Here is a 12827-nt window from a genome sequence, read left to right on the forward strand (position 1 = left end):
AGAGAGAGAGAGAAATAACCTTAATATCTCTGGATGACCAAAATGTTTGGACGGCCTGAAGACTGTTTAACCTGGAGCCAAGTGAGGTTTGTACGGGATGAAAGCCCCTGTCGATGCTTTCTATTGCTTCCTCTTCACAAGGATCAGGAGAATCACAACTAAGTGAAAGACTTGATATGTCCAAACCATCTATTATTCGACGCTGAAAGAGCGAGAGCGAGAAGTTGATTTAAAACCATCACATTAATTTCACAAGGAAGTTGAATGTGTAAAAATAAAGAAATCGAACAATTTTATCTGAATTCGTTATATCTAGCAAGAATTCGCTGCTAGTTTTATATTGACTTTTTTTATTCTTTTATTATTATTATTGTTACTTTGTTAAATTAACATGGACTAAACAAAACGTGTTTTTGTATGATAAAATCAAGCTAAAGTCTTCCTCTGCATCATTTAGTCAGTAATTTCAAAAATTCTGCCATATATATATATATATATATATATATATATATATATATATATATATATATATATATATATATATATATATATATATATATATATATATATATATATATATATATATATATATATATATATATATATATATATATATATATATATATATATATATATATATTATATAGTTGAGTCATGGACAATCGCAGGAGAAAATTCCGATCTCGACTTTTTTACGCAGCCACCCCCTCGAAAAATTCCTGCGTACGTGCCTGATAACAGTATCGTCAGAATGTGTTTCTTAGTTCTATTTAAAATAAGCTCCATAGTCTCCTCCCCTAAAATTGTGTCAGGTATCAGGCCAATGTTTTCATTATAGGCGCATCTTCAGTTTTGATATGATTGTGGTTATATTTACTGATCGGAATTTTCTATTTCTCGGGGAATTAGAAACCCTTGTCAGATGCTTACGGGATTTTTTCAGTGCCCAAGCAAAGTAGTTTTAGCACGCATGCGCCACCTTCCTTTAACAATGTAAGTGACCTCTCTTTGGCCTCGGGACAATGAAAATTATTCGAAAACTGTGTTTTTCCTTATTGTTGTTATTTTCGACTGTCCTATATCAAACAGTTCGTGGTAACGAACTGCAGTAAGGAGCGACCCGGCTCAACGGTAACCAAAACCCTAAAAAACGGAATTTTTTTACCAATAGTTACATCAAAAGAATTACATTTTAATGCTGATTTTATATATATAAGTTTCATGACGTTTAGTCTTAATCCCCTCCACAACGCCTCGCTCTTTACGCTAAAGTTTGACTCTGTCACAACTCTACTTTTTAAACAATAAAAAAGAGGTTGTCCCCTCCGCAACGCCTCGCTCTTTACGCTTAAGTTTGACTCTGTCACAACTCTACTTTTTAAAACAATAAAAAAAGAACTTTAGCGTAAAGAGCGAGGCGTTGCGAAGGGGACAACCCCTTTCATATACGGAGTAATTTCTATTCGTTTTAAGTTTTAATGTCACGCCTTACTTGCAGTTAAAAAAAAAACTTGTTTTTTAAATTTAATTATTACAGAAATCTAAGTTCATTCTTTTGATTCTCAAATAAATGGAGCACTCACTCTAAAGCAAACCAATTTAATTTTATAAGACGCCTTAATCCTACCCTTTAATTTATTCTTCCTTCTGCCATGAATCATGCCAAATCATGAATAAATTTAACTATTGCTCCGAATCTTTTCTGTTACTCCCTACTTTGTTTAGTATTTTGCAGTCAATTTTTTCCCCAATATCCCTGATTATCCCTGATATCCCCTATTATCCCTGATAGGGATATTTACAGTCTGCTGATCTAACTTGAGCTCTTTGGATTTACTTCCGATGAGACGGATTCGAAAAAGGATTGTGTCACTGTTGTCTCGTTTAAGGTTTATTTTTTGGGCTAACATAACGAGAGGACAAGTATGTTGAGCTAGCAACCAAAAAGTTTGTGGTAACGAACTGTAAGTAAGGAGCGAATAGGTTCAATAGTAACCAACACTCTTAGAAACTGAATTTTGATATCTATAGATACAGCAAAAGAATTGACTTTTTATGCAATGCCCCTCGAAAGCAATGTGCCTGAGAATATTTGCATGATTTTCGAAAAAGGGCACAAACATCCCCAAAAATTCAAGGGAGTCTCAAAGAAAAGTATTCCTTTTTGGGGTGAGGGGATCGCCCCCTCATCAATAATTCACTCTTTACGTTAAAGTTTGACTTTTTGTCCCAATTCACGAGCGACTCGTGAAACACAAACACCGTTTAATTACAATAAGAAGCTTTTTTTGAAAGTACTGAAAAACTTTAGCGTGAAGAGCGAGGTATTGAGGAGGAGTAATCCCCCCCTTCTATACGGAATATTTTCAGTTCGCCTCGAGTTTTACTGTACCAAAAAATCCCAAATTTTCTCTAGTGCAGGGGCTCTTTTAATTGAGATTCCAAAATAAAATTGTTTTTTATTATTGCCCCTATCCAAAAAGAAAACAAAATTCTCGCACACGTGTCTCATAATGCATTTTGACCTGAATAAAAATCTATTGAGAAGCAAAATAAAAATTTTTTTGGAGGCTCGAGACCATTTCAAAGGAGGTTATAATTTAATTTCTAGGTATGTAAAGAACTAATTCGCCGAGTTGGACAGCGAAAACGTGATACGAGTTCTTAATAGCTGCGGAACCAAAGGGAAGGATTTAAACTTTCTATCCTAATTAAATTTCCATATTTCAGGGGGAAATGTTTTTCAGAAGTCCTAATCCTTTTAGGCACCATGGAAAAGGATGTGCATATTTTTTTTTAAATGGACATCTTCGGACGAAAAATTAATCTCTGAATAGATATAACTTTGAACTGAGAGATGAAACAAAATTATTTTACTTAAAATTTGTCAGGAATTATTCTAGTTTCAATTAACAAATCAGATTTTTTGTTAAAAGCCCAAGAAAATTACTGCATTTTATACAGCTATATCTACTTGCTTCTTATAGCGTTATTAAATTAAAAAAAAAAACAAGTTTTTTTAACTGAAAGTAAGGAGCAAAATTAAAACTTAAAACGAACAGAAATTACTCCGTATATGAAAGGAGCTTTTCCTCACCAACGCCCCGCTCTTTACGCTAAAGTTTGACTCTTTCTCTTAACTCTGTTTTTAAAACAGTAAGAAACCTTAGCGTAAAGAGCGGGGCGTTGGTGAGGAAAAGCCCCTTTCATATACGGAGTAATTTCTGTTCGTTTTAAGTTTTAATTTTGCTCCTTACTTTCAGTTAAAAAAACTTGTTTTTTTAATTTAATTTCTGAACGTTTTTCAATCAATGTATGTTTTGATTTTGGCTCTCCGCAAAGGAATAATTAAAACGAAATTTGCATTTTTTTTTTTTTTTTTTTGCTAAATGGCTTTCTCATAATTTTGATCGAATGATTTTGAGAAAAAAGAGCGGGGAATGAAGCCTAGTTGCCCTACGATTTTTTGGTTAATTAAGATAAAGGCAACTAAAACTTTTAATTTCTTATGAACCTTTTTTTTAGTAAAAGATATACGTAACTTATAAATTAGCTTACGTAAAGAAGTTTTGTATTCTCATGTTTTTATTACATATATGAGGGGGTTCGCCCCCTCGTCAGTACCTCGCTCTTTACACTAAAGCTTAAATTTTGTCCCAATTCATTAAGAATGACCCCTGAATCACAAAAGCCGTAGAATAAATAGTTGAAATTACTAAAAATACTTTAGCGTAAAGAGCGGGGTATTAGGAGGAGGTGAGCCCCTCATATGGGTAATAATTTCTGTTCGTTTTAAGTTTTAATGCTGCTCTTTACTTCCAGCTGAAAAAAACTTTTTCATATTTATTTTTTCATTTTTTTTTTAATAATGCTAGTAAATCCTGCGCTCCCTTCATGGAAATTTTCTTCCACCATGACAAATTCTTCGATGGAAAGTTCCCCCAGCCTATCCCACTATTCTCAACCCCTCCCCCCAACCAAAAAACCTACTGAAAACGCCTGCACACTTCTCAATAACCATTACTATATGTAAGCACTGGTCAAAGTTTGTAACTTGTAGCCCTTCCCACGGGGACTGTGGGGGAGTAAGTCGTCCCCAAAGACATAGTTATAAGGTTTTTCGACTACGCTGAATAAAACGGCTATCTCAGAATTTTGATCCGTTGACTTTGGGAAAATAATTAGCGTGGGAGGGGGCCTAGGTGCCCTCCAATTTTTTGGTCACTTAAAAAGGGCACTAGCACTTTTCATTTCCGTTAGAATGAGCCCTCTCGCAACATTCTATGACAACTGGGTCGATACGATTACCCTTTGAAAAAAAAAAAAAAAAAAAAAAAAAAACGCATCCGTGAAAATACAAAATTCCACATTTTTGTAGATAGGAGCTTGAAACTTCTACAGTAGGGTTCTCTGATACGCTGAATCTGATGGTCTGATTTTCGTTAAGATTCTATGACTTTTAGGGGGTGTTTCCCCCTATTTTCTAAAATAACGCAAATTTTCTCAGGCTCGTAACTTTTGATGGGTAAGACTAAACTTAATGAAACTTATATATTTAAAATTAGCATTATAATGCAATTCTTTTGATGTAGCTATTGATATCAAAATTCCATTTTTTAGAGTTTTGATTACTATTGAGCCGGGTCGCTCCTTACTACAGTTCGTTACCACGAACTGTTTGAAAAATCTTATTTTGATGTTCGTATGCAAGATAATTTGCTAATACAGTGCTGAACAAAAATGTAGTTTTTCGTAAAAATTTATTATATTTTACAAATTATTTTTGTTAATTACGGAAGGTTTGTAAATGCATCAATTTCCATTTAAAATGAGCCATTAAACAGTTCTTTATGATACTCCAGTCCCCTCCTAGCTGAGGAGAAAGAGAAGAAAAAAAGAAAAAAAGATGCCGTACATGCAGAATATCGTAGTTCAAGCAAATTTTCTTGTTGTTCAAGACAATAGATTTTCCTCGTTATTCAAACCAAGGAAAAAAACTGTAAAAACTGTGGAAAAAAGGAAAAAACTGTAAGTTTCAAATCTTGGACCTCAGTGGTATATGTAAAAGGATTGTGCAAAGTTACGCATATAAAAGAAACGAAAAAATTTGCACTAGCACAAGTGCAATTCTTTCTCCCATTCTAGTTTCGTACAACAGAAATGAAAAGAAGAATAATGAATAACAGAAAAAATGAAATCACCTCTACTGGTAAGTTCCTAAACCGCTGGAAACTAGGTTTTATTACTCCCGTAAAAAAAGAAAGGTTGAATGGTAGCTAAACGGTTGAAAGTAAAGATAATCCCAAACGTTGATCAAATACAATTCAGAAACTTGCGCTCTACTATCTTGTTCAACTAATGGATACAATATGTAACACGCTTGAAAAACCGAATACCTGGCTTAATATTACAGCAATTGAATTGCAAAAAAGCTTTTGATTTAATCAACCACAATACATTGGTAGAAAAACTGTCCAACGACTTTCAAGTTGACCCCTATTTAATTAGAATAATGGCGTCTTTCCTTTCTAATAGAACACAAGTAGTCAAATACCTAAATGTGTATTCTGATCCCCTCGCAACCTATAATGGCGTGCCCCAGGGAACCCTCTTAGGCCCAATTTTATTTCTTGCAATGATAAATAACTTTGGTGTCGATTTCCCGGATAGAAGATAATTTGTTTAGGATCTGACTGTCTTAGGGATATGTTTCAATCATTTAAAAAGTAGCGCAATGGACATCTTGGAATCAATATCAGACAAAGCTGTTACTAATGATATTAAAGTCAATTCTTAAAGTCAACGATTTTAACTCTCAATTTCCTTAAGAATCCCCCTTCTTTCTCCTGTCCAATCCTTCCTGAAATGTCTGTCACCACTATGAAATTACTGGGTGTTACCATCTCAAGCGACTTAAATGGGATTGCCATATTAATGATATTTTAAAACGTGCAAATGCTGCATTTTTCCTTCTTAAACTGCTTAAAAAATTTAAATGTCCTAAATCGCATTGTTTGAGGATTTTCCTCTCATTTGTACACCCAACCCTGAGTACGCCTGTCCAGTTTGGCATCCTGGCATCTCCATTGAATTGTCGGACAGAATAGAGGCAGTCCAAAAAAGGTGCCAAGGAATTATCTTTAATGGGATGAAGTGCCTTATATTACCCTTCTTCGGAGAGCCAATCTAGTGGCCCTTAAGGAAAAGAGAGCATATTTTTTGGTCGCATAACTAAATTGTTTTTATTTTAATTATTTTATTCCCTTTTTAATTTTACGAGTTTTTCTTCGCTTTGACATTTTTGCTGTTCGGCATTGACCTTTTAACTTTGAGTTTTAATTGTTTTGTAGACTTCTATTTATTGACCCTTTTATAATTTTTTCGTCATTGTTTGTTTTTGGTTCTTCTTTGTTTTATTGGCGCCAAAGTGCGAAAATCGGCCCATTTGGGCTTGTGATAGCCGTTATTCAGTAATAAATCTGATCTTACCAGGGGTGGATGGAGAACTAATGTTTGGAGCGGCACCAGCGAAAATAGGGCTCCCTTTTTGCCTTTTGTAACCTTCTCAAGGGGGTGCATACGCGAAAAACTACCTCTTGGATGAAAGCCGAATTCTCCCAAATACAAATTTTTCCGAAAGAAACAATGGTTATTCCCAAAACAGAGTTCGTATCTTTCAACTTTTATTTATTCGAAATTGAGAAAAATTCCTGTCTTGAGTCATAAACCACAGCTCGAATTTGCAGAAGTATATTCAATTTAAAGGAGACAGGGGAGACCAATCGTGATTGGGACAAAGTGTTCCAATTGTAACTACTAATATCATAGTCAGCACGAACATAAATATTTTTTTGTGAATCTTTAAAAGATTTTTAGAATCTTTGCACATAAAATTGGCAAGGAAGGACCTTCCCCCATACACAGTTTCTTTTTGTCCTCCACTCACTAAATAAACCGGATGATCATAAAAAGTGAGGACAGGACTTATTCTATGGCAAACCCTGCAATCAAATCTTTCTTGGTAATGAAACCAATCGGTGGCAACCCCATCCCTCCTTCTGCCACCAAGTGCTCCCGTGGCGTCGGATCGAAAATTTTCAAATAAAGTCAATTCTATTTAATTTCACTTTGACCGCTAATTCATTCCGAACACCACTTAACCATTCTTGCAAGAAAGAAGATGGGGGGGGGGAGAGTAAAAAAGTGTATGGTCAAAATGTGAAAGAAATTGGAAAGGAGATGGCCAGAAAACGCTAAAGAAGGTAGGAATTAAAACACAAGATGGCTGCAAGTTGAAAGAGGATGGTTGCAAAATAGCTAAAGAAAATAAAGATTAGAACTAAGCAAATGCGGCACTAAATAATTCTTGCGACAGCGCAGCGGAAAAAGCCATACCTAGTGATTTTGGGGACCGTGGTTCGACCCTGCCTTTTACAGGGAAGAAATTTCTCTTTTTATTAAGGGGATGTGCTACCTTAAATGATCGCTCTATCTCGTCCATTACAAACTTTTTAGAACTTATTGAGCGGGCTCGCCATAACTTTTACATCTTGGATAAGAGATCCGGTTAAACACCACGGAAATAAAACCAACAACTACTTTTCCCGAAATTCTAGAAAAACTATTTAACTTCTCGCGTTTTGTGATGGAGATAGAGATATTAAGTTTTAATGTTACTCGCATCATCAGAAAGTGTAAATTTAGTTTTTTCGATGAAACGGAGCAGAATTTTCTTTTTAATGTTCAGGAAAGGGCAGTCCCAAAAAATGTTCTAGCTTACCTTCTAGAAAGCGTGAAAAATCAGCAAAAAAGAACTATCATTTTAGTAATTTTGCAGTTTCGGAAGTTCCTTGTGGTGACACCTTGTCACCAGTGTTGTGGTGACAACATTAATCTCACTGTCTTTCAGTGAGATTTCAAACTACAAATTCTCGACAGCTCTCGATGATGGCTAGTCCCCTGGGAGAATTCACTAACTGGCCCTTTGTCTTTGCGACGGTCAGTCGGTGCTGATGCTTTTAAGCTTCCATACCACCTTAAATGTAATACTTATTTGTCCGGTGGTGGCGCAGTGGGATTGGTCGCTGCTTGGTAATACGTAATCGGAGTTCGGTCTCACCTACAGCATCTCGACACAGGGTCTAGAATTTGATTCCGGAGATGAGATCATGTGAAACCGTCTCGATAACAATCTAAACAAGTAGAAGAACAATAAGATAAAGTAAGGTACAATCATAATAAAACAAAATAAATATATTAAAAAAGAATATTACCGGTACAAAATCAAGCATATTCAGTCCAGTTGGTCGGTCTGCGGACGGGGAAATATAATCAAAGTTATTGGCATTTCGGAAAGGTTCAATAGGAGACAATGGCGAATTCAAACCTATATTGTGCCGAATGCCAGGCATCCCTCTTAGGGATGATGTCTCCACTGAGAGACTTAAACTGGAGGGTGGACGGCTTTGAGTCTATAAAAGAAATATCTGGTAAAAATAAAATAAAAAACAATTAGCTGTAGCTTTATATCTATAGAAAAACAGGCGTAAAGAAAGAAAAATAAAACAAATTCATGAGGATTGAAGAACAAATATTTATACCCCTCTATCGAAGCAACATTTTAAGTCCTCTTTAACCTCTTCCCTCCCCTAAACAAAACTATTCCAGAAAATTTCAACCCAATCCCAAAGGAGTGACAGAGAACTGAATAGACTTATGAAAACTATGCATAAAATTGGCCACAATTGTAATTAAACCAACTGACTCTATGCACAATGAGAAATACTTAATATGCTTCATGCATCCGTTATATAACATTACACAATTGTGTCTATATAGCATTACCTGCTATTCAAATTATATTCCAATAAATATTCAATTCCACAAGATTAATGGTAGGCATGAGAATTCCAAAAAATTGCCAATTCTATAGGTAGAAAATATCTATGAAGAAGAGGGGGGATTTTTCTAGGGGGAAAATAACGACAGCTAGTTTTTTTAAATGTTATTGTCGAATTTAAATAATAAGAGTATAGATTTACCAGTTTTTTTTTTTAACTTTATACAAATAGGTGTCAGCGGATGTATTTTTATTAACATAAGCTTTCAAGAAGCGTTTAAGGTTTCATGTCAACTTCAAGCAAATAAAGGTAAAGATCCTTCAGAGCCTTTGCTGGCACATAGGGCGTCGAGTCGCCGTTTCAGATGCCGATTCTTCTTTTTTATAGGGACAAGCAGCAAACCCATTGCCCACAGCTGCTGCAGCGTGGATCGATCCAGGGGCTGCATTACCAAGCAGAACATCAATTAACTGTAGTACAACAGGAGGGTTCAAGCTGATCTTGCATAAATATAATTGTATTTCACCTGATAGACCGATACGGATTTTAGTTGCCAGAGAAGTTGATTAATGAAGCTTGCACAATAGGCCTAGGCCTACCATATTACTGAACGTTTTGGCCTACAGCAAAATTAACAAAATTTTTAACAATTTCAGTGAATTCAGGAGCTGCGCAAATTTTATTATGACTGCATTTACTACCAGCTTCAAACAACTTGAAATTGATTTTTTTTAAATTTCTGAAATAAAGTGCAGACTTCAAAAGGCCATCAATCAAGTTCAATCATCCTTGCAATCAAGTGCATCCTTGCAATCAATTGCAGGCCATCAATTAAGTTCAATCATCCTTGCAATCAAGTGCATCCTTGCAATCAAGTGCTGACTTCAAAAGGCCAGGGTCTGCTTTGTTTAGACACGAATGTTCAGATAGCCTTTTCCCTAACTGAAAGGGGATTACGAAATAGTCCTCTGCATGTTACCAGAACAATGTGGGCTTCACTGTAATTTTGGCTGACAAGTGTGAGCAGGTATCACATTCATCAATAGATGGCAATACAAGTTCCAGGTTCTTAAAGGCTTCAAAGTTTCAAAAGTTGGGGAGTTTCAAAGTTTTCCCTAACTGAAAGGGGATTACGAAATCGTCCTCTGCATGCAAGATCAGAATGGATGATGTTACCAGAACAATGTGGGCTTCACTGTTAAATATTATACCTGCATCGTGAATTCCACGGAGAAAAATATGTTCAAAGAAGGGCATATAACCATACAAAAGTAATAGTGGATGGTGTCGAACTGCCTCTGACAGACTATTAAAAGTAGATGCTAGTACGAGACCCGTGGGGCATCTCATATCCTGGCACAATTCTGCAGCTAAACGAGTCCCAACACCGGTGCCAAGGGAATGTCCCCAGATGAACAACGGCGCATTGCCTTTCCTTTCTTCAACAAAACGGACGACGAAGTGAGCATCCGTTACAACGGTATCTTCTGTGACATCTACAGTGGAACTATCAGCGTAGCCACGATATTCAAAAGAAATAATATGGTAGTCCAAATGTTGAAGAATCCAATATAGTTTGAACCGGACCATATTAGCACGAGAGCCAGATGCACAGTGAAGATAAATAAACACCAGATGACCTGAGTTTAAAGGTAGATCTTTACCTTGGGTGGAAATGGATTTTGGAGAAACGTACCAAGCCCCTACTTCCATTCCTCCTTGAGTAGGTATTCTAAATGACAAAGCCCCCTCCAGGCCAAGCTTAGTATAGTGAGACAGATTTGTTGGTCCTGGCCCCCTAACGAACGGCAGAAAGACCAATTTCCTTGTTAATTTTGTAGAGAATCTTACCAAAAGAGGGAGAGACAGGTAAAGAGATACGAAACCCATTAGGAATGGCAGAACGTACAACATAGTGGCGATTGTACTTTTCAAAATCAGTAATTCGGTTAAGAAAATGCATTGTAGTAACAGGGCACATCAATAAATTCGCTAACCAAATTTAGTAAAAAAAAGGAGCTAAAAATTTTGCCATAAAAAAAATCCGAGAATAAACTACTGAATATAACCCAAAATTAACTGCAATTTTTAAAACTATGATCCGAACGTTAGAAACGTTAGAAACGCAATGTCAGAAACGCCTCGAACCCATGACGTCACCAATAAAAACACCGGCAATATTTGGAAGCAAGTTTGGATAGTTCGGAAGCATCAAAAAGAACAAATGGTCATTGTTTTGTTGAAACGTCTACTTCCTTAAGCTTTTCTAGTCACTCTTTTAAAGCTGGTCCGGGAACAATTACAAATCCACCCCTGTGGAAAAGATAGCTCGTTCGTACCTAAGAAAAGCTCATATAAGTCTTGTAAACATGGTGGGCATCATGAGATAAACTGAGACTTAGATGTGGATAAAACCACGTAACTGGCTTGTTTACAATTTTGATGTAGAAGGCGTTGACTGATTAGTCTTTCCATCGAAGTATATATAGGAAAGAAAGATTTGGATTACTTAAGTTAGAACTTATTTAACTTTCTTTGCAATACAAACTTTACGATAGGTCAAAGAGTTCGTGGTCGCTAACTGTAAGTAAAGAGCAACCAACACCAAGACAAACCGAAATTATAAAAAAACTAAATTTTGGTAACAGTACGTTATCAGATGAACCTGCTGTTGACGATGATTCAAAACAATGTTTCAAAGTTACTCATCATGAGTTATTACCATAATAAAGTTGGTATAGCTTTAGAAAAAGGAGGCAAACACACCCAAAAAAGGATGGCAATCCAGACGAAATTAATATTGCCAGATTCAGCATGTCCAAGAGCCCTGTATCAGAAGATTTGAGTTCCTGTGTGCGAAAACATGGAATTCCGCACTTTATCAAAGAAGGATAGTCATGGATACTTTTTTTTTCAGAGGTGATCGCATCGAATCGGGGTCGTAGCAAATCAGGAGAGGGCTAATTAAAACACGGAATTCAAAGACATAGTGCCTCATTACGTGGTATTATGGTGGGATTAATCTCTGCTTGGTTGTATGAGACCCAGAGTTCAGCTGCAGCAACCCGCTGCAGAGTCAAAAAATTGATTTCAATGATGAGACTATGCGAAAGCATCTCCACAATAATCCAAACAATAACAAGAAGAAGACAAGAGTGATCAACTAGCAGCAGAGAAGTGCTTTCTTCTCTCATTTTTGCCGCAAAACAAAATGTTGACCCGGGTAGGGGTGAAATATTACCCAGCAACAATCAATCGGTCCAGAACTGTCAAAAAGCTATATACTTAGTCTCTCAGTTTCAGAGCCTATACTAGCATGCTGCTGTACATTCATATTTATGTTTGTCACTCTTTACTTTCACTTGGGAAATTCTTTTTTTAAGTAAAATACAAGGTTAATTTTCTCTTTGTCAAACAGCCAAAACAAAATATAACACGACAATCGACTTATGAGGAAAAAATCTAGACATGTTTTTTTAAGTCTCAGCATAAAGAACGAGATCATTTCTTATTTGAAAAAAGTATTTCACGAAAGACTAATTCAGACAAAAAAAAAATCATCTCATGACATTAACAAGTTCGTTCATCTTAATATTCCTCAGAGACTGTTCTCTTTCCTCGGATGTAGAATGGATGATTATCTAAGGAAACAAAAAATTAAAAAAAAGACAATGGGATAAAACCGAGATTTAAGGCAATAGAGGAATAAACAAATAATTCCTGTATTGAATGGAGCCTGCTAAATAGAGACAAACAATTTTACTAAACTCGGCGTTTTAGGGTGAATTCCAAACTTGAGAACTACATAGTTTTCACTCAACCAGGCAAGAATCCAGCAGTGAGCCCCCTTCCACGCATCTCAAAATTTTGACGATTATATCTTGCTTTTCCAAATTCACATGTTCTTTTTCGAACTTAAGCCTACCTCGTAAAATAAATTTGTATCAACATACTCAACTACCCTTACCAATGTTTACTCTAAGTTAC

At 35.9% G+C, this 12827-nt stretch overlaps 1 protein-coding gene across 4 annotated transcripts in view; it reads right to left on the reverse strand.

Annotated features, from left to right (window-relative positions):
* Nucleotides 1–12827, reverse strand: part of LOC136034357 (katanin p80 WD40 repeat-containing subunit B1-like) — a 202235-nt gene that overhangs the window by 56815 nt on the left and 132593 nt on the right. For all 4 annotated transcript variants that reach the window (XM_065715489.1, XM_065715488.1, XM_065715491.1 and 1 more), the window contains 2 exons: nucleotides 8274–8471; nucleotides 20–202 (listed from right to left, as the gene is read on the reverse strand). In XM_065715489.1, the coding sequence (XP_065571561.1) occupies nucleotides 20–202; nucleotides 8274–8471 (381 nt within the window). The remainder of the gene's footprint in view (nucleotides 1–19; nucleotides 203–8273; nucleotides 8472–12827) is intronic.

The sequence above is a fragment of the Artemia franciscana genome, chromosome 13 (assembly GCF_032884065.1).
Source record: "Artemia franciscana chromosome 13, ASM3288406v1, whole genome shotgun sequence".
NCBI lineage: Eukaryota > Metazoa > Arthropoda > Branchiopoda > Anostraca > Artemiidae > Artemia > Artemia franciscana.